Source organism: Seriola dumerili, unplaced genomic scaffold (genome assembly GCF_002260705.1).
Source record: "Seriola dumerili isolate Sdu_G_001 unplaced genomic scaffold, Sdu_1.0 BDQW01000091.1, whole genome shotgun sequence".
NCBI lineage: Eukaryota > Metazoa > Chordata > Actinopteri > Carangiformes > Carangidae > Seriola > Seriola dumerili.
Window position 1 is genome coordinate 4,655,465 of NW_019174346.1, and position 23,589 is coordinate 4,679,053.

At 41.6% G+C, this 23,589-nt stretch overlaps 1 protein-coding gene across 1 annotated transcript in view; it reads right to left on the minus strand.

Annotated features, from left to right (window-relative positions):
- The window catches only part of cxadr (CXADR, Ig-like cell adhesion molecule), a 39,049-nt gene that overhangs the window by 9,034 nt on the left and 6,426 nt on the right, over positions 1-23,589 (minus strand). Inside the window, exons 2-3 of the mRNA XM_022746056.1 lie at positions 5,816-5,985; positions 1,338-1,542 (exon numbers count right to left, since the gene is read on the minus strand). Of these exons, the coding sequence (XP_022601777.1) occupies positions 1,338-1,542; positions 5,816-5,985 (375 nt within the window). The remainder of the gene's footprint in view (positions 1-1,337; positions 1,543-5,815; positions 5,986-23,589) is intronic.

Consider the following 23,589-nt stretch of genomic DNA (forward strand, 5'->3'; position numbering starts at 1 on the left):
AGTTTTGATGAAACGGGACTGGGATTAAACGAAATGTAACAATAAGCATGAAAACAACTGATGAATCATCAGATCAGCTGACTTCCCTCACTGGTGAGGAATGTGGAACTGCAGCACAGAAGAGAAGCAGTCACAGCAAATGTTTCAGCGGTGGTGAATCACTGATTCCTTTTTTCATGTTGCTTCTGGTCAGATCAGTTTTTATGTAAAACAGCCTCCCCATGGGCCTTAGTCAATGGTTCTTGGGTCAGATGTAGTTACAGTAAATGGTCAGATTATCTTTGGCCATTCATCGCTTTTATGAGGTAGCTGCTTAGTGGTGCCATAAAACATGACATCAGAGAAACCTGTTTGTTTTTCTGATAGCTCGTGTCTTTCTGGTCAAACTGGTTGGTGCAGTGCAGCCACTTTAGTACACATGATATCATGTCAACAGGAACGAGCAGCCATTTTCTGGAGCCCGTCCTATCTTTAGAAAGGAGAAACTATTCTGATAACAGGGCTGTGATAGCAGCACAATACGCAGCTTATCCCACAACACACACACCAGTGCGGCGCATGTGGGTTGTTTTTCCCCATATGCAAATACCAGGCAGGTTTCGGGAGGCGATTTACTTTCGACATCATTTAGTCAGTGGACCGACCAGCAAGGCCAATGTGTGTGAGTGTGTGTTTGCTTAGGCAGTGAATCATCTGACTTATACAACTCTCATGTGTCACCCATCTCACCCTGTGCAATAAAAAGCCAGCTGAGTGCATAGACTCCATTTATAAGATTTATCCAGCGTTGTCTTTAAAAAGACAGGACAGACATTGTTTGCTTTGAAAATTATTATTCTATTAATTGCCTACATCTGTACTATCTGGCTGTACTAATGAGTAAATTCAGGTTTTCAAAATAAAAAATATGTATTCATATTATATCACCAATTATTCAGTTCACTGTAATTGAAAACAGACATTTATCTGACAAACTGCAAGGGGCAAATACTTAACATAAAATAATAAAACATGACCATAATATTTGGTGGTGAAAAAAAAAAAAAAATTCAGGATTATGAATTTAGACATAATCAGAGAGCATCTCGGGTGAATACAGAATTGTATCACAAAGAGGGCAACACTCTGCAGCCACTGGGAAGGTTATGCACTCGATTTTAGAAGGGATTACATCAAAACAGCCAAGGAGGGCAAAGGGCGTGTGATTTGGTGCATTTCCACTGTGTGGAGAAAAAGAATTTACCCTGTGAGAAAAAAATAAAAAATAAAAAAAATACTGCTAGCCTAACATGAGTGGTATCAGTGGTTTGTCCGGCTGTAGCAACTGTTCCACTCACCCATGACGATCAGCAGCATCTTCCTGCTGCGGATACCAGGAGCCTTCTTCACCTTGCACTGGTAGGTGCCCGAGTCTGACGATTTCAGCCCCGTCAGGTTGATGGAGGCGTCCCCGTTTTTGGGATCGGCTGAGTTGAAGTGGACTCGACCCTTCATGGGTGCATAGTAGTCCTCGTAGGCCCTGTCACCTGAGTACAGGATCACCTGGTCATGGAAAGGGAGTGCAGGGAAGAGAGTTAGAGTCAGGAACTTGAACCTACTGAATGATGTCATGCATCTGACTTATCTGTTTATGGTTATAAAAGTCCTTCTAGAGAACAAATAAAGCAAAGGCCTTGAAATAGCTGCTGTGTGCTTTCTGAAAGCAAAGGCCTTGCTCACTGAACCAACCAAAATATATGGAAGGGAGAAAGCACCGTTTCTTTTATCTCTGCAGTGCCCTTCAGCCTGTGCTGCTCTGCCCTTTCTGTGCTTAAGAAGAATGAAGGTGGAACAAACAAAGCCACCACTGTGGAGCCAAATCAACACCTGCTGTGTCAACAAAGAGCAGTAGCCCCCAGATCTGTCCAACTACCCCCCCAGTACACACACACACACACAGACAGACACACAGACACACAGACACACAGACACACAGACACACAGACACACACACACACACACACACACACACACACACACAGAGTCAGGGTCTTGAAAGCAGCAAGGAAATGCCTGGAAATAAAGGCCAGGTGGAGCCAACAAGCCCTATAGCTGGTAGCAGGGGTGATAGTGAAGGGAAAAAACTAAAATACAAGGAAAAGAACGAGGAGGGAAGAAGAACCACAAACAATGAAAAGATTTCTCATTCTCTTTTAGATACACTGGCATATTCTTCCACATTTCCATGGAGACAGTCATCAACAGGCTTTTTCTGTGCCACGATCAACACCAGGCATATGCACAGCAATACCCCTGGGTGGAGAGGAGGAGAGAAGAAAAACTAAACATGGCAGGAGGAGAGGAAGAATAATGAACCCATCAGAGGAGGCAGAGCACTCAAAGGAAGCATGAGAGGAGCAAAACAAAGGGAAACAGAGTCAGTGAGGTTCTACTGAGTCTACACCAAGTTGCCTTGGTGCTCCATTTCCAACTGGAAGACTAGTTTCTGGAGCTGCAGGGTAGGCACGCTCTCACTGGGTGCTGTGTTCAGCTTGTACGTATTAGCCATGTAAACAGGTAACTGGGTTAAAATTCCACTTGAGTCTCAGGGGAGGGAAACGTATCTTTCTAACTTCACTGGGGATCAGAGCATCAGCAGTAATAACAGTGATATGTGAAATGAGACGACGGAGGAGAGGAAATTAAATTGCCCCAAGCTAAAGAACTCTCACTTGGCTTCAACCACTTCACAGGCACACAAATAGGAGTGCTTACACACACACACAAACGCACACACCTCTAACTAAAAAAAAATAAAAATCTTAACTGCACAATAACCTTGAGAATCATGATCCAATGAAAAAAAATCCCATAAAGAGCCTGGGGAATGAAAATGAAAAGGGCAAATGACTAGACAAGCTGGCAGAGGCTGGAAAGGACAGAGGAGCACCACTGTCTGCTGTGTTTCATAACAGATAGGTCACTCAATGATACAATCGCCACCTGGCCTGGACTCGGTGGACGGATCATGCTGCACAAGTAAAAGACCTCTATTGGCCAGGCTTAGTTTCATCAGATACATGTAAAGATGAGGTCATTGTCATGTGATGCTGTTGCTCAGGGAGGGAAGAGGAAGAGGTGCAGATCATTTGAGAGGCAAAGCAGAGGACTGTGACACCTGTATACTCTAAACAATCCCGCAGAGCTCGGAGAGTGTTGTGTCTTTGTGCTCCCACAGAGCCTTTTAATCTGAAAAACTCCCATGTACTGCTGCCACGTGCCTTTACAGGAACCGCTCTGCTCCAAACTGTGTTGCAAGGTTAAAGCAGAAACGCTTCCTGAAAACAGAATTAGAGTCCTTCATTACTGAGACTATAGAGAGGCTAACAAAACGTGGCCACGAGCATGTGCGGATCCTCGCTGATATTCTTAAACAAATCGTGTCGTGGCTTTTACGTCCAAATCCTCCAATACTTCGTCAATATACACAAATTCCTGTCACAATAATTTGAGTAAACAAAAGGCGCTGCTGCTGCACTCAAGGACAAAAGAGGCCGTTTGTATGACATGGGATAAAGCCGTGTATTTTCAATGCATTTTTCTCAGCAAACTCCTCTCCCATTCCCACCATTCAAATTTGGTTTTCATAATTGTTTTCCCTCATTGTTCTCGTAGTGGTGGCAAAGACACAGGGCACACCCTCTTTTCAGCTAATGTGTAGCTGGGGAATGAGGGCCAAATGCAAATGACTCTTACTGTAGGCATGCTTGGCATCTCTCATTCAAACCAAACAAAGCAACATGCATTAGCTATGCTCCACCAGCCTCAAAAAGACCCTGATGATATGTGGGATATATTGAAGGGGGGCATCACTCCCCACCAGCTACTGGACTGAATAGATAACATTGTGGCATTACGTCCGATTGCATCAATGCAGAGAAAATACAGCAGGGATATATGGTTCATTAATATGAATTAAATTCTTAAGTTAAAGGTTACTTGCACATGCCAGGCACAACACATAGCCCAGCTCCATGTCTGCAGAAGCAGGGCTACCAGTTCCAAGTTCTGCAACCACAGGGACTGATCCTGTTGACTAGTTCTCCCCTTTCAAGTTGTATCTGATAGTGACTGTTCCTTTAAGGGCACCCAGGATTTTCTCATCTCAAGCCATGTGAGCAAAGGTTCTCCATGGTTTCTGATCATCTGGGAGCCTCTGGCTATAAAGTTTAGCCTTCCTTCTCATTGCATTGCCTGACCTGGTAGCTTTGGTCCAAGCAGATCAGCCTAATTCCACTGAACACTGTCACATATATTAAAGCAGCCCCTTGGAATTAATATGCTGCTAATTACAAAGACTTTAATCTGTGCGTGACTTCAATTTGGTTAAAGGCTATATGAATGTGAGTGTGTGTGTGTGTGTGTGTGTGTGTGTGTGTGTGTGTGTGTGTGTGTGTGTGTGTGTGTGTGTGTGTATGTGTATGTGTGTGTGTGTGTATAGCCAGCAAAATCAGATAGGTCAAGGAGAACAAATACGTTCAGAGAGAGATGTCTGGCCAGTTTAAATTCCAACAAAGGTTTAGCGACATTAATGGTTGCTCAGCAAAATGGTATATGAATAAAACAGAAAATAAACTGTGGAACCAGATGCAATTTGGGAACATTTTTGGGCGAGGGAAGGGTGCTATTAGGGAACCACCCAGCCTGAATTATGAGTTCACTTGTAGCATCGAGACACTGAAAAAACTAAAAACACTGATATTGCTGTAAAAAGCACTGATATTTTACTATAAGATGAAATCTTGATATGCTAACAACAAACAATATTGACAGACTTTCTGACTCCACCTCCCTTTTCTCCAGTTCACCAGCAAAAAGAAAGTAGGTCAAAGACAAATAGATGGGGGTAATTAGTGTCTCCTTAATGGCACAACTCCAGATAGCACTCCAAAAAGCAGAGCTCTAGCTGGGTGAGAGCAGAGCATCAGTGGACAAGGGGGACAGTAGGTGGATGACAGAGATGGAGAAGCCTAATGATGAGCCTGTGACCTACTTATAACATTCTGGAAAAACAACACAAACAAACAAAAAACTAAAGCCACAGGAAACAGGTGAAAAAAAACAGGTGGAGGAGAGGGATGCGAAAGCTCTGTGAAAAGTGGGAGATAGGGGGAGTGGTGAGACAAGGGGGAGGACCACACCACTGGAACGATCTGTAGCAAGAATCTGTCTCTATGGCTGTGAAAGCCCTGAGGGCATTGGGAGTTCCTGTAGAGCTGTGTAGTCTTCCCTTTTCATGGCTGAGGGCCATGCTGGAAAGGAAAGATGCTGCCTGGGATAAAGGGAGCTCCCATCGCTCGCCCCGTGTCTGTGAGAGCGCTGCAGAGAACAAATGCTCCACAGAAATACTCGTGGATCAGATTACATTTGTCTCGCAAACTGTATGCTTCCTATGTTACTTTGCAACACCTCAAGAATATACACACCTGATACATAACATGTATTGTATTTCACCGATTGCACAATACACCAACACACACCACCGCAGCAGAGCAGGTTAGTGCGAAACCACACACACTGAACAAATGGAGGACTTTTAAAGCCTTTAATCCCAATAAGAAAACAAAACAATTCTACAGCTACATACGGAAGATCAGGTTGTAGGAAATCCTCCTAACTACCAACCAAAAGGGAACAACAAAGCTTGACTTCACTGTACACTGAAAAAATGACCGTTAAATAGATAGTCGGTCAGAGAACAGGTAAGTGCCAAATGTTTCATATGCTACTTTTAAATAAAACTGCATTTCTGTTTGCAGGGAACATCTGCACGTACCACTTTGTCCTCTTTCTGGTTGTCGGAAGACAGCAAGCTCCATTCAATATCTAGCGGTCCAGAGTCTTCAGGGGCCAGAGTAAACTGGCAGTCCAGCTTCACACTCTGACCGCTGGCCTTCTCTATGGAGGTCGGCTCTGTAGAGGTAATCTCCAGACCCGAGACCAAACCTGGACAGAGACACACAAATAAAGGATATTAATGTCAACACCGCAACATGCGTAATCCTAATAAAAACAATTAGACTTGCGAGGAAGTGTAATAGGGTCCAAGCATCACCATGCAATTCCAGAGTTTCTGCAGCGTTAACCAAATAAAGAGGGAAACCCAGGAGGGACAATACAATCTACAATTATTTATTAAGTCCATGAATTTATTTACATTGATATCACATTTATGCTTCCCAGCTGGACCCAGATAAGTGGCACATAATATATGAATGGATTAAACAATTAGAAGTGATTGTTCTTTTTAAGTTTTTGCTAAAATTGATATTGAATGAATGCAGAGACAGTGTGCAACATCGACAGCCCACAATCAGACATGAAAACATTTTATAACTGACATCACTGCCCATTACTGCCAACACCAGGCAAAGACAATATTTAAGACAAATTAAATCTAAGACGTTTTACCCCCTTCTAAGGCTTTATTGGCTAAGTAATGTGTTCACGTGCAAGTTATTTGACCGTGTTTTTTAGTCGACCCAAATAGAAGCAGACACACAGCTAAAAACTAGGTCAACAAGGTAAAGATAAACATTTAACTATTATCTACATACAAGTTAAATGTTAAATAATCAGACCTAGAGGCTTTTAGAGAGCTGAGATCATTGCCGATTACAGCTTTAATAGGTGTTTTGTACAGACTTAGACTACCACAGACAGGCACACTGCAGGGATCAGTATATTTAACCTTTATTTAATCAGGTAATTTCATTGAGAACAGGATCTCTTGTGGAAGACAGATCTGAGTGCAACAGACAAAGACAAACAAACATTTAGCCTGACAAACAAAAAGGACAAATACAACAAACACTGTCTCTGATGCTGTATGTGCTTCTGTTATATCTGGCTAAGTTACCATGACCATGAAGATCATTGAGTCTTCATGCGCCAAAAGTTTTCTCAATAAATAATTTTTCATCTCTGTCATATGTGATGTTTTTATCAGTGAAGCTCAGGATAACATGGTGACATTCTGAATAAGTATATCAAATTACTAAATTATAGGCTCCACATACTCGACATAATGACTGTTAATAACATCTGTGCTCGCTTTTATGAGCAAAGACATCTACAAACTGTTAATTAATCCAACGTATTTTAGTGCAACGTTTCAGCCAGAAGGATCTGAGCAGGCAGAATTTTCTCATCTATTTTTCAAGCTTCTTTTTTACGCAATGTGACTATCAGAGGCAGAAACCGCCTTTCCTTTACTTGTGTCTATTTCTTATTCATTTAGCAGTTTGTTCATGCAGAAACCAAATGAGCGAAACCTCTGCAGTGATGTTGTGCTGCTGTGAACTTCAGGAGACAAACACACCACCACATTCTGACTGAAAGCACCTCTGTGATTAATAATCGCTTACACGGTTTTCACCTGCTTTTTGATGCATGATGACGTTCATTGTGAACAGAGTACAAAATGACTCACAGAAAACCAAAGATTGTAAAGTCATAAGGTCTTTTTTTTTTCGTGATGGAAAGTTCTTCTGCTTCTATCTAATTGTATCATTTGAATGCAAAGTTGATGAAAGCTGTTTGTAGTGACTTGATTCACAGGCACATTTTCAATCAGCTGTCAAATGTTTTGATTCGAGGAATGTGTCGGTGATAAAATCAACATGGCTGCATCTGATCTGTAAAGCAATGTAGCTATTAAAATATGCATAATGTAAATCACACAGAGCGAAAAAAAAAAAAACAAGACTAATAGAGCAGAGCGTAGCTGAAGGAATGGTGATAATAATAAAGACTGTGACCCATCACCAAACTGGAACAGACTCTTAAGCATTTATTCTTAGAACGAATAAACATAATTTCCTAGTGACATCAACTGGGTTAAGATTCTCCATTCAATAAGAGATTTAAGCCCCGGCAAGGAACACAGTCCATAGAGAATGGAGTTGTCACATGCTGCCTCGACACATTAAAATCCTTCTGACAGCCTGCCACCTTCCCGTTAGTGAGCGGGGGGGCGATCAGCTTTAACAAAAAAAAAAACAAAAAAAAAACACCACAATATGTTGCTGCTAAAAGGCCTGTAAATGTGTAGCAAACACTTATCACGTCGCACAGATGACACCAAACACACTGATAACAAAGGAGATTTTTACTCCAACTAAAACATAAAAACAAAAAAGCATTTTCCTCAGCTACATCTGCATCTCATTTAGCTGCTTTTACTCTTAACTGAGGTAACTCTAATGTGCAAAGATAATTGGTGAAACGGGAGCGAAACCTGGCAACTGTAAACACTTTGTTAACAGAAAAATTATCCTCTTCTCTCTTGTGGGAAGGCTTTCTCTGATTACAAGGTTTCCATAAAAGACGAACAAATGAGAGCACAAAGGGACTGAAACTAGTGTTTAAAGTGTGTCATGTAGTGTGGAGGGTTTGCACCAGGGCTATGGCCTTCTATTAACCTGGCAAGAGGCGCGCGTGACATGCTACGTCGGCTGCACTGCTTTACATTCAAATCTATGTACAAGGTCGAGGTGAAAACCATATCAACTTTAAATGATGGAAATTTTTATTCATTTATTTTTTTGTGATTGTGTGCTGGAAGTTTCTAGATCCTCAGGATTATGGAGGGTGTGAGCTACAGGTTGAGGTCCCTGCCTCATCTCCTGTCCATCAGCTCTGTTCCAGCCTCAAACCATACTCCCCCTCTGGGCTGAGGCAGACAACTGAATGAAAATACACCACCCAAGTTTATACACATATAGAGAGTGACAATCTCAGTCACACCGACTATTGTTGAAGCTCATAGCCTGTAAGCATTTGATAGTGTTGCGAAGCAAAAGCATAGTTTTATTCCCTGGCCCCCGGTGCGGCAGCTGGTCGTTTCGGCCCACAGATTTTGACAGATGCCCTTGATGGGAACGATCCACTGCCTCCAGCAGAGGCAAGAGAAACGCGGAGCAATAAAGAGAAAACTGAGATATGTGTCTATCACTGTCAAAACGCATACACAGCTTGGCATCTGCATGACAGCAAGCTGTGTCGATTCATCAAGCACTTAAAGAAGCTGGGGTATTTTTCAAAGTTGCTTAGAAAGGAGAGAAAATTGCATTCAGAGAAAAAAAAGAAAGTATTCAGCTGGAACAGTTTATCAGTTACTGTGTTCTGTGACAGGTAATAAGGGACACTGTCTGATGTACCTCTTAAATCAATGACAGACCTGTGAGGCCTGTAAATCACAGTTCAGCCAGAGGCCTTTTTTATCGAGTACCAGACTAATGCGAAAGAGTGCCATTTCAGAATATCCTACCCTCCACTGGCAAATAGATTTGCTTGCTTAAACCTGTCTGGCTAGTGGCTCAGGTGACAGCAGCGACAGAGAAGAGGCACTTAAACAGCAACAGTGTGACGTAAGGTTAAACCCACATTTAATCAACAGACAGGAAAAGTATAAACCTGATTAATCCAGTCACTGCAAGTATAAACTCAAGTAGAAGGACTGAGCTAAATGTAAATGAGATCATCTTAGTAGTTTCTTATGAATCACAGTAAATCTATAAGCAAGGCAGGCAGACAATGTTCAGGGCCCTTAAAAATGGAAAACCATCTTCTTCTTGAGTAACTGGATCCAACATCAACACACATTTTCTGCTGAGGTTTGAACAGCTATTTCTCATGAGCGATTTCTGTGTTTGTGTCCTTTTCTCACCAGTTTAATGTGGGTGGGACTCAGAGTTTCAACATTTGAATCAATATGTTTTAATGTCTTAATAAATACTGACTATGCATGTTGTTCCCCCAAACATTAACTTTGATTGTTGCTCATTCAGTCATGGATATTTAATATTACAGAGAAGATTTGTAACATGTTTTCAGGGCCTTTAAGAGTCAAAACAACCATTCACAAAGAATACTACTAATATCAATAAGACACATGCCCCAGCCCTTGTCATCTTTAGCAATAGAGGAAAACAAAAATGTCACATTTTTACGCCTCATGTACAAGCACCCAGATGATCCCGACCTTTCACTGAAATGCAAATCACTATAATGGAGATCAGTAAAAAATCCCTTTAATCGTTTTAATAAAAATTCGACTGAATGAGGCTGTAAACTACACAGCAAAAAGGAAACGAGCCCAGTCAAATCAATGGAGGACATTTAAACACTAATATACCATAGGGAATAAATAAAAAAGTAATAATACAGACTTGAAAGAGTAAACCATCATGCACTGATGAAGAGCCTCAGTCTATTAATTGATTAGTTGAACCACCGAAACTTAATCTAAAACTATTTTGGGAATCAATTAATCAATTAAATATTCAATATAAATATAAAGTTTATATATAAATATAAACTTCAAACATTCATTAGTTTCAGCTTCTATAATGTGAGGATTTAGTTTTCTTTGTCATATATCACAGTAAACTGAATATCTTTGAGTTTGGACATTTCTCCTTTATCTTTTTGAACTTAAAACCCCAGAAAACACTTTCAAATGTTCAGTGTTTCTCTACAACACTAAATATTTATTTCTTCATGTGCAACCATGAAAGTTAAAGCTTAGAAAACAACATTCTCAAGAGTTTAATACTTCAAAACTCAGCTAATCACAAATGTCATCAGATTTTCAAATTTTACAAAATCCTGATTGGTGAACAACAAAAAACACAGGAAGTCTCCCGTACACAATAACTCAAACTGTTCAAATTGGGTATGTTCATGAAGGACCTCATTCCTCCGACAGGAACAGTAAAAACATGATTGAGAAGTTTTTTTTAGGGCCGTTAAGATCACAAAATAAACCCCACTAACAAGGAAATGCTTGCAGCAAACCCTATGACTGATGGGGGATTTCAATGCAACTGGCTGGAAAAATCTTCCCCTACCACTAGCTGCTCATGGTGGATTAACACAAACAACTCTCTTATCATGCTCAAAATGGCACAGTGTTAATCAGTAACACACTGTACATAAAGTGTGTGAACAATGATGCACGTGACACTGAGCAGAAATGATCTTACTGAGCTCAAAGTCTCTGCCACAGTGACAGAGCACTCCCTTATGATCACTGGCTTATATTGGGCGAGTGTCAGTCTTTATTTAGAGTAATGGCACTAGAGCAAAGGTAAACGGGCTTTCTTCCTCGAAGGTAATATAATTGGCTGATAAGAGAGACCATCATTACAGTCCAAGGAAAACTATGAAAAATAGACTGCTGGTAAATGCAGTCATGCATTTACAGCAGAATCACATTGTCTGCTGTGGTAATAAAAATATGTGTCCTACTGTGTATGTGTGTGTCCATGTAGTAGAGGAGGTGCGCAGTGGGGGAGGCCTCGCTGGCTAATTAAAAAGTCTATCTTAATAACTATTCGTGGCTGCCGGTGTCTCTGTGAGTGTTTCATTCCCTCCAGTCTCCACCACACTGTCTGACACAGCACATCCCACTGGGGTTACTGGGAGACCGGGAATGAGCAAGAGGAATTTGGGGTGTCAGCGCGCTCCACCCTATATCCCCACTGCCATTCACTCATTCACTCGGCCCCCTTCCCATACACCTCTCCGACCCCCCCTGCCTGTGCGCCTTCTCTCAAACACACCCACGATTGTGGAGTGCCAGTCCCCCAGGCCTCCAATTCTCTCCGGTCCTGCTGATTGTAACCCCACCACCCACCCCCTCCACCTTTGTTGGCATACAATGGGGAGTGAATCCTGTCTCCTGGCAACCAATCCCTTCAGAGGTTGCCGTGGTGCTTAAGAGACGGCATGAGAGAGAGAGAGAGAGAGAGAGAGAGAGAGAGAGAGAGAAAAGGTTGGTGGAAATGAACAAACTGAAGCTCGAATCTGTCATGGTGAGGCATCTTTATAAACATCCACATGGTTTCGTTTGAGATGATCTCTGTAAACACAGGCCAGGTGAGTGGATTAATCATTTAGGCAATAGAAATAAAATGAAGATAACATTTTTTTCAGTTTTTTTCTACGAATTGCGAAAAAAATAAAACATGTTTGAAACATTTTTAGGATTTTATGTGCCAGATAGATGAGTATTAATAATATGAATTCTGCACCACATGCAGGGCTGAAATTATTATGCATATTCTAAAAATACAGGTTATTCCACACAGCTATGGCCTGTCAGTACCAGATAATTCATTGAAGTAGAATCCGCACACTGAGTCACCTCTCATAACCAGAGGTGAAGCCTTGAGCACAAACCAAGAGATCAGATCAGCGTGCAGTCTCTCTCTTCACCCTGTTCTTAGATGAGACCATTAAAGTCAATGTGAGTTAGCCAGAGCCAGCTAGCCACCTGGAGTCACAATGAGTCTGGTGAACTGAGACTGATGTCCACATAGTGTAACTTATCACAGTTTACAAGACTGTCCTGACTCAAGACACCTAATATAGCCTGATATCATGCTGTGATTTTCATAATGTAGACATGCCCAAAAAAAAAAAAAAAGATTCAAATGAATCAGATTAATTTGATATATTACCAGGTCCTGTTTTAAACGGAATGATGTTTTGGAGTTCACTGAGCCGGCAAAGACCCAGGGGGCCCATCGTCGATTGGACGACGGCATCATCCATTGGCCAAACCCTGCTAATATCGACTTGACCAATTCGTCGGTGAGTCAGTCGGGAAAGACTAGTTTCCTAATGGCATGTGCATAGATTCCTAAGCATGGACACAGAAGCGATTTGTCAGAGCTCTTCTAGACAGACACGAGGTTAAGCTGTGGTGTAGCTCCAGCAGACAACAATAAACCCTGAAACCAGGAGACAGTTTGACAAGCTAACCTCTCCTGACCCTTGTGCTAGTCAAGCTAAAGACCCTGAGAGCGTTAGCAGTGGTCACAGTGGATCATAAGCCTCTTTCTCTACTCTTTGACCTTAAAGAGCATCCTTGAGAGTAAAGTCTGAAAAGCCAAGTCTTACCATGGGGAGATAAAGGCAGCAGCTATTTCAGGCTCACAAGGCAACAACAACAGTGACAAGAAAAAGTGCGGCTCGGTGAAAGAGGTGAATGACATTGCACTGGGATTTACTTTTACCGTTTACCCCCCTTAAAGATTTGTGCATCTTGCAAGTGCAACACACACAGTTACACTTGCATTTGGTCTGATGTACCTAGGTGAAAGCATTGATTTAGTATTTTGTTTTAGAGTGTGTGTGGCAGGGAAAATGGATGTGAAGAATTCACTTATGTCTGTATTTACATGTTTTTCTCAGAAACAGCACCGACAGTGGAAATACTGTTTTGGTGGTGTTTGAAAAACACACATTATAAAAATCTTTAAAAGAAAGTATTTTCAATCATGTGAAAAGAAAGCATCTCTCTCTCAACAAACAGAAAAACAAAAATGATGAGGTTGTGAAGAGAGTGGCATGTTTTCCTGGATGAGGAATGACAGTGGGATGAATATTAGTGTTTCATTATAGTTAAATTGCAGTCTGGGGGCTTTGGAATGAGCAAATTAAACAGCACAGACACTCTCCCCATCATAAACAGGCATGCCCATCCCCTGTGACCGCGCTGAACAACATCAATTATTTCGGGCACAGCAGAGGATAATTTCATAACTTGGTTGCTGCTCAAAAAGACGGCTCTGAATGCTCGCCCCAGCGCCCCTGCTGAAACTATTCAATTTGAAGCAGTGTGGGTGCCCTGAGAGTGAGCTTGGCGTGGTTTATTTAGTGTTGCACAGGGCTGGGACTGTTGAACCATACTGATTGTGCTGTAATGCAGCCTGAAAGCTCCACTTGCCACACAGAGCTGCCATCAATTCCCCGCACGGATGACCTAAAGGCTGTTTTGACATAATTGAACATTAAATGATGAAGGGGTGACGAATGACAGGCACTTTACTCGGCCGCCTGAGCATTTGACATCTTTTAGACGAGCCTATGGGGCCATCACTGTGAACGTCCACAGGAACCAATTGATGCTCGAATCTATGAACATCAACAGTGATAATAACCATAATGTAATTAATTAATGAGAGCGTGGCCTTACCAACAATCCTAATATTTTCTATATAAATCAATTAACACCTCCCTGCTGCTACACTAAATCATTAAAGGGGGGAATTTTAACATATTTTCTCCAGATTCAAATTAGATTCATAATCCCTCCATCATTTAAAAACAGCAAAAATGTCTCTGATCAGTCGGGGGAAAAAAGGAACTACAGTCCTCAACATAAAGGCTCTCAAGTTAGGGCACTGGGATTTTGGACTTCCTATTTATAGAATTCATTACCATTTTATAAGGTGTAGTACAGTGGATTTAACCAGCTGCTGCTTGTCTAACCTCTCTGCCACCATGAACTGTTCTACAGCTCAACACAAACCACTAAAAATAACCGTGGCCAACCCTACAACATCCCATCCTCCCCCTGTCCCCCACCTCCCCCACCCCTGTGAGAGGAGGCAAATTTATCTAAAGCACCCTGAAGAGTCAGATAAGAATGCCCAGTATCTCTGAGACCTGTGGACACACACACACACACACACACACACACACACACACACACACACACACACACACACACACAAAACATATAAAAGGCTCCTGGTTCGTTGAAGCCCAGGGACATGGTGAGCTTGTGTCAATACGGGGACTGCTTGTGCCATGAAGCTGATAGGAAAGATGCCAGTCCAAGGAGCATCAAACAGATAGCCCACTGATAACATCCTCATGGGAAACAATAGCAAATGTGCCAATATAATCATGTGAGGAGGAAATTAAAACAGAAGAGGCAAAGGAGCACGAGAGTGCAGAATATGAGATGTGTCAGAGATACATTAGTGTGCCTGGTTTATAAAAATGCCTGTCTGTGGATGTAGTTGTGACTCATAGGCAATAGACACATGAAACAGCTGGAGTGTTTGCTTCAGTCAGAGATGCCAGAGGAGTAATTACAAAATCATGTCCTCCTCACTTTGCTGGGAAGACAAAAAAATTCAGCAATTCCTGCAAGCAATTACTGAACACGTGAAAGCAGTTTGCCTAACTTGAGAAATAGTACAAATGAGGAATATGCCACACACACAGACACACAGACACACACACACACACATATATTTTGTGTGTCTGTGTTGCCACTTAATCCTCAATACAGTACAGGAGGAGGAGGTTTAAAGGACAAGGTAGAGGTTTTACATCAATCATCAGTCAGTGTTTAAGGGAGAAAGTGTGAGACAACAGTCTGGTATTTGTTGGCCGACGCTCATCCCCTCTACATCTGCTATCAGTACATATCTCATGTGCAGGTTGGATCTAAATCTGACTTAGCTACTGGATTTTGACTTCACTTTTGAATTAAACACTACACTGCCTTCAGTCTAGCTGACATCACCCACAAAAAGTTTTTATTTGCATAATCTGCATAGAGGATTGGAGACACACTGCAATCACATGTTGCTGATGTGATGACATGCATCTCTGACCTGGTGGTTTGGGAAATGAAAGCCAAGATGGTGCATTTAGTACCATGGCATTTTCTACATTTTTATTCTATCCACAGGAACACAAAGAACACATGTAAAACACCTCTTTTATATTGTTAATGAAATACGTAACAAATGAGAATTAGGTGAGGCTGTTGAAAGAAATGCCGTTTATTAGAGGCAGGTATTTCTGTTCTAAGCTTCCAGGCAGTTTACTATGAACCAAACAAATTAAAGCCAGATGTCTCGGTGGGGAGTAGTCATGGGGTGTCTCTCTCCTGACACAGGGGTTTCTATGCACTGAGGGGGAGGCAGCCATGCTGTAGCCGATCCTATCCCCCATCCCCCAAAACAAATAAAGTGTCTGATACAGACCAGGCCCCTGCCGGCGCCCCAGCCTAGCCTTTGTCCGGGCCCCAGGGCACAATGCCAACTGTGATCAGGAGGCAGCGTCGCTGATCAAACACTGAGACACAAGTGCAGCAGAGTGCAGCTACTTTATTCAGACCGTTGATGGACTCTCACAGAGTGGTTTCAACTGGGGCTTTTAGAGAACATACATCCTCACATGTGATACAGAAGACAAGCAAAATGTGTGAATATACAGAGGCAAACAAAGGTTTCTCACAACTGTGCTTAATCGTATCAGAGAGGTGAACACGCAAGAAGTCAGCTTAAAGCAACAGAGCGTGAATATCACACTACAAGCCTTGAAACACTGGGATAAATCAGGGATTAGAAGTCTTTCTGGAGCTCCTAACAAGCCTGTTTTCAGTGTCATTAGTGATGGGAAAACTCAGCAGCTCCTCAGGAGGGGAAACTATTTCACATTTCTGGAATTTCCAGAGCTCAGAAATTTCATCTGCTCAGTCTGAGGTGGATGTTTCACTGCAGCATATTCACTTAAATATCTGGGGGGCATAAGAATGAAACAAGGCAAGTTTAGTCTGATGTGCCTTTCTCAGCAAGAAGAAACTACTTCCTCATACCACCTGAAACAAATCACTGATACTAACAACTCTGGCACGTTGTGCTCAGTCAACTGAGGACTTGTTTTTACTTAACTTTAAAAAGGTGGTGAGGTAAATCTGGTCACATATACACAAAATGTGTATTAAGTAAACACCTATGGAGAGGTAAAGACTTTTATGGCTCTCAGCCAAACCACTAAAAGGATTAGGGCTGGGGCCAGACTGCAGACAGTTCACAGGAATGTATAAAATATCAAGAATTCAAACACAAATGCCTCCCAATGAATTCCTGGGTTCCTCCCTTGTTCCTTCAGATTGAGTATTTTAAAACTTTAAGTCTCACCACTATTGGAAATAACTTAGTAAGTAAGTAATTAAACAAAACTTTAAGTACCTTGAAAAATGAAAATGTAATTTACTTCAGCTTACGTACATTTCCCTTGAATTGGTTTGTGCTTGCTGGTTAAAAATGGCAGAGACGAGATTCAGTTACCTTGGTTACAACTGATTTTCTCATGTTTTGAGTTGGATGGAAACTGAGGGCCAACTCCTGTAGATTAGGATGTTACCTCTGTCTATGTTAGATTTACACAGCAGCCTATTGCACAGAGCCATGTATTGCTGTCAGATGGATTGGCTGGGAGGCAATCAATTAGTCTGCCTTGCTCATGCCGTTTCCTCTAGATTCTGGTCTAAAATTAGGTCCCTCGCCTAAAGGATGTTGCATGATGGTGGTCTTCTGGACTTTGCTAGATAATACACAGTCCTATGTGATGTGTTTTAAGCCCAGAGTGCGCTGTCAAAGGCTACAGCACCAACACAGTTCATTTCATTGGATAGATTGCTGCTGAAAGCTGCCTGGGGCAGAAATGGTGCATTGACAAAGTACTTTGTAATAACTGCTAATACATCAATTCCTTTTCAAATGCATTTGTAACATCCCTTCTCTCTAAACCCTCTCATCCTGTCCAAAGGACTCTCCACCAGCCAGAATGCAGTCTTTGTGAAAGTGTAACAACACAGACAGTCCCTTCCTGTCCTCTGTGTGGGGGAGTCACTACAGCAGGACATCAAGATAAGGCTGCAGTTAAAAGATAACAAGATGGATAATCCTTTTTCTTTCCTCTCTTTTTCTCTGTGTATGCAGTAAAACAAGGCTGATGTTTCAAGGCTGGAGTCTCTTCTTCACTCTGAGGTTCTGTGAGGCAGGTGTAGTAAAAGCACCTGAGTGCTGAGCCCTGTAGGAAGCTGCAGGCGAAGACTGTCAGTTGTTGTTACAGCTTAGCCGAGACCGCTGGGTTTATTCATGCCTCCAGCTCGCATTCTCAGCCTAGACATGAGGAGAGAGCTCAAAACGACCACTCTAGTCTACATACACCATTAAGTGACAAGACACGTTTGGGAATGTTAAAAATAACTCCACTGCACTAGTTCAGCTATCCTGCACAAGAGGCAGTCCTACAATATCACGGTATTTATTCCCCGTGTTGTGTTCTTTAACTGTGCGTGAGATGAGGCTTGTCATACTCATAAAGAGGAGTGGAGAGTCTGGACAGTCGAGATAAATGCAGTAAGCCCATTAAAGACACGCAGCTCAGATTCGAGGGGATTCTTGGAGTCGTGCGCTGCAGCGAGTGAACAGTTTGTTACTTTGACCCCGATAGTCTTTGAGGGCTAATTAGATCCATCTTCACAACCCAGGCATCTGCTGAGAGAATCGTACAGACCTGATCGCTGCAAACTCCTTAAGAAAACATTAAACACAGTGCAAAGACATGTACGCTATCCTCACATTAAATTGGACTCCACAGCGTGAAATTGCCTCTGAATCAAAGAGCAGCAGCTGTACTATTTTATAACACACAGCAGAGTAAAGCCGATACTAGGGATGCATTAAGGAGCCAAACCACTCAAGTTAAAAGCAGTTGCTCGCACAACATCTTTCATCATCCATTTCAGTTTCTAATGACGGCAGCTCCAAGAAACACACAAACACGAGCTTCTGACAATGTCCTGTAATATTCTCCACTTAGTGATGTTAAATCAAAGTTGTAATGGTTAAGATTTTAGTCATGGTTGATTTGGCGATACCTGCAGTTACCATGGTAACAAGTAATGCGTTGTCAGAAATACAACAGACGAACAGCCGGTGTATCCGTTTCCAACTCACTTCAGTTTAACAAAGAGGTCATTCAATTGGGCTTTTTTCTCATCGTGCCATGAGCAAATGTGATCTGATTTCACGCTGCACAAGTCGAAAAGCTTATCTTGGAGAGAAGGTGGAGGTGTGCAAGCCTGTCGCCTACTCTTCATCTAACAGCTCACTGTGGCGTCTCCTGACTGCTCCATTACTCAACCACTGATGAAAAAAACAGACAAGATAAATAATCGCTGTCAACGCTAACTTCAGTGACAAACACGCTGCGTTTCCTGTGACTGCTTTAAAATAAAAGTGAAGTATTTCACAGGTCGAATGCTTTTAATGTGAAACAGCAGCAGTAGGATGTGGGATGGTCTGTTTGCATGAACAGTTACTTAATATAGTTCTGACATGGCGTAAAGTGAGTCAAACAGTAAACAGCTGGATTATGTGATGCATCATTTTCCTCATGCCCAGATACTGCTCAGCCCTACAAATAAAAACTAACACATAGAGGGATCATTTCTGAATGCAAATAAAACACAAAACACAATGGCAGTTGCAGATGAAATGCTGACCACTTTGTAAATGTTCAAAAACTCACCATATTCCTTGGAAAGGGAACAAAATATCTGTCTTTCAGGACAAACAAGAAAACCAAGTTTGACCTTTGTTGTCACCACAAACATCACATCAGTCAAAGTAAAATATTCCTTTAATTAATGGGATGAGAGAGAACTGCTGCTTTTCTTTTTTTTAAGTGAACACTGAACTGAACGAATCAGTTTACAAATGATGAACATGAACGTGAGCGGCGTTCACTGTACGGCACGCCACATGACGTCTCCATAGACACGGCTAAGCTTAGCTGGTGCCATACAGCAGACGCATCTGCTGAAGCCAGTTTGTTTGAGCATTTGAAGCAGTTTTATGAACAAACAAGTGAAGACTCAGACGGATTATATTTATATACAGATTTTAAATCTAACTAATGTCGGTGGTGTACAATAATTCATTTAGTTTGGTAGTGGCAATGATTTGCGGCTGGTGATGGATGGGTAGAAGGAGGTTCTATTGAAAAAGAATATCTGCTTTTATTTATTAAAAAAAAAAAAAAAAAAGGAAAAAATAAACGTGAACTAGTTCATTTTTGAAACTGTGAACTTGGTTCAAAATTTAAAAAAATGAACTACTAATGTGAACTAGTTTATTTTCATCTTTATGAACTGAACTTTGAACTAGTTGTTTTAAGTGTGAATTGGCACACTTGATGTAAAGCTGTCTTTATGCCATTATAACATCTTGTTTAACACGCAAAAAGGGAAAAAAATGTCAGTTACAAACAACCTGACACCTAAAGAAGATTCTGCAAGGTCGTTCGACTGTTGAGTGTTTAGTGGATGTAAAGTGCTTTTTCCAGAAACCTGCCTTACAAGCCAACTCCCCCATGTCTCTAATGACATCTAAAAAGGTCTGACCCCTGAGTCGTCTAGACAGGCAGCCAAACGCTGCTTATAGGTCATCCTGGATCAGGCTGACATGTACAAAGTGAGTGGGGCACTGGACAATGACGACTGTTCACATCGCATAGCATGACTTTTATATGAAAACATAAACAACAGATTTCATGTTGATACGGGTTTAAAATGTTGAATCAAAGATAAGCTGAGAGTAAATGTGCTATGATGATGTTTATGGTCTTCTAGTATCGGTTCACTTTGATCCAGGTCAACGGTATCCAGAATTTTCCCACGCTTACAGATCTTACAGCAGAGGGATTATCAGGGACTTTTCATGTCCAAACAAAAGCTACATATTTTTTGACAAGAGGCTTTAAGGCTCTGGGGATGTTAAAGTTTTACCCAACAAATGTTAACAGCCAATTAATAAGAGTTGGAGATAAGAGACTTTTTCGTTGTTAAAATGCCAGGTGACATTGCCAGGCAGCCACAGGCTCTTTTTATGTGTCCACAGGTCATTAATCCACAACTCTGGCTACTGAGTTGTGTTACAGCACTAACTGTCACTGATAAATCATCTCCTTACTCACATCAGATAGATGTCCTGTCCCAGGGGGATTAAATCTAGAGCTGATGTTCCTCTACATCTTATGAAAGGAGTTGGGTGCTGTGAGTGCCAGTATGACTGAGATGGGGTGGGGGTTCACTCTCTTCCAATTATCGGCCACTCAGAAAAAGCCAGGCAGCCACGCAGCTCTGTGTGTGACCCATGAATTATACATGAGCTCCATTAAGACACTTAACAGCTGGTTCTTCAGGAACTCACCAGCAACAACTGCAGCCTGGTGGCTCATGTGTGCTGCTTATTAAAACAGCGGCACTAGTGATTAAGGTTGTGCAGTAATGTGTGTTCTGACTATCATAAACCAGCCAGTCACAGAGCTATTTTCAGTTCAATCTCATCTCTCTGGAGGGCGACTGGGCCAGCTGCCGATTTCCTCCCATGGCGGCGAGATGCACTACAGTAATTAAATGTCTGTTGTGGCTTGCTGACCTTGCTGTGGATCAGGCGTTGAGCCTTTTCTACACCCAACTGTAGCACGTGTCCTGGTCATCATACCTATAGATCCAACAACCAACCCGAGAATAATAATCTCCGAGGCAGGAGGATGAGGAAAAGGCCTCTTTAATGAATGTAAAAGGAAGAGAGGGGAGGTGGCACACAGCCACACTTGTTTTGGACAACTGGTTTTAAAACCATAGAAACATAATGGAAGTCGCCTGAATGAAGTGAAAACGTGTTAAACTACAATATACATTTGCACTCCACTCCTGGACTTCTCCAAAGTTGCTTTAACATACAAGTAAAAAAAACACATCAGCTAACCCTAACCCTACAGTGTGCATCAGAGATCATTCAAGTAGAAGAATTTAAAAGTAATATTCTCATTCAAGTGCTCACTTTTTTCAAGAATGGAGTGGTATAATTTCCTCTGTTACTGCAATGGCCTGATTCCCCCGTGGGGAAAGGTTTCATCTGATCTAATCTCATGTAATGCTCTTTCATGAAAACAAAGTGTTTACTTGCATTCATATTTTCAAAGGAGATTAGGGCCACTTTGCAGAAATATTACAGCCTGCATATATAGCAGCTTTTCTTCTCTTCATATCTTCCCACACCTGCAAACACACCAACAGCATCTTATCTTCTTCCACATTATGAAATTTATCCACATCAGAGAAACACATCAGACATTCACTCGATGATGATTTGCACAGCCTGTCTGGGTTAACATGAAAATCTACATTTAATATTTTTGCTCTTTACAGAGTCTAAACAGTGAGGATCTGCATCACAGGCTTTGCCCTCAGTTTAGCATCAGCTTGATTATGAGGCAACAAATGTTACAAGAAATGGGATTTTCTGGGTCTAATTCTGTGTCGCTTTGTATCAAAACTCCGTAACACTCCTAACAAGATTCGGTCTGAATCATAAAATTTCACTACACAACCGCTTTAATGTAATTCTTAAATCTATAATACAAGCAATCATACCCTTGTAAAAAAAAAAAAAAAAAAAAAAACTCTTCCGAGTGGGATTTTGTGCATGGCAACAGGCATTTTTCATAACAAATCCCCCATTTTTATGGACAGGAGTTATTAGCATAACTATATAATTTGACATCATGATGATTAAACATCAGACTAAGACAGACAAAGACTGACTTGAATATCAAATCCACAGGGAGCAGAATTGAGTGGGACTGAATCAAGACAGAAGCTTTCTACAGACAACACTTATTTGCCTTTCCCACAATACCCGCAGTTGACAATGTGTAATGTTTTTCAATGAGATAGAGGTGCTAAAAATGGCTCCTTCAACAGCTGCTTTACCCCCTCCCCCTCCACCAAAAATTCACCCCACCTTCTGCTTATGTCGCTTATTTTCTGAGCCATAATATTTTTCAAGATTAGACACACAATTAACTCTAATGTTCTTAGCGGGGAGAGTGGGGGCTTACTGCTGAAGAGAGAACAAAATATAATCATCTTCCCACAATTCAGCTCTGTGTAAGACAATGCCTGGACATTAGCTGATAATAATGTGACATGCACAATAAAATACGGTGGTTATCTCCAAAATTATGCATCTATTCGAAGTCAAAACTGGCAACAAGAGATTTACTGTCAGAGTAAATTGTCAGGTCTGTTTTACATGATACAGTGATTACTTTCCACATGTACTAAGCCGAATTCTTTAACACTGCGCACTGGATAATGTAACAGTGGTTCAAGCGTGTGTCGAGCTGAGCTGACACCTAGCTAGCAGGTAAGCAGAAACAGACTGCACACAAGCACCTGCAGATGCAGCACCCTGGGGACCTGCCTGCCACACTGTGTATCATCACACCGAGATGGCTAGCTCAGATGCCGTGAGAATATTATGCAAAATAACCAGAATATATAAAGTGTGGCGAAATACATCCTAAGTTCAAGCAAGGGGAGGAACCAGAAGTAGAGTAATGCTTTGGAGACCTGAATGTTGGCTGTGGAGTATTTCACTTTAATCAGTTTTAACAGGCAATTCCCTCCATTTATCAGACAAAACACACCGTGTGCGATAACGTCCATGTCTCAGACTGTGGATGTTATAGCACACTATACAGACAGAATGAATCCAGTTTGAGACATCCACCATTTGAAAACAGCGAAAATTACCATGAAAAATGAATTCCATCATAGCTGAGTCGTCATTAAAGCCTTGTTTACAAAATTCTTGTAAGTATAGCAGCAACCTCAGTTTGAACATTCAATGAATTCCAGTGGCATTTTTCCAAATAATTATGCAGCATTCTGTAACAAAATCCTTCACATCTCCTTCACTGCCTAGTATGTTGCTTCTTCCTTGCTAATGTGCCGTTTATTCACAGAAAAATGGAAATCTGGCGATGTTCATTTGAGATATGAGGTACGTGAAAACCCTTATCATCATCACAGCGAACAGCTTATTCCTCATAGAGCCCATTATTCCTCATTAGGAGCAGAGGGCGTTGTGG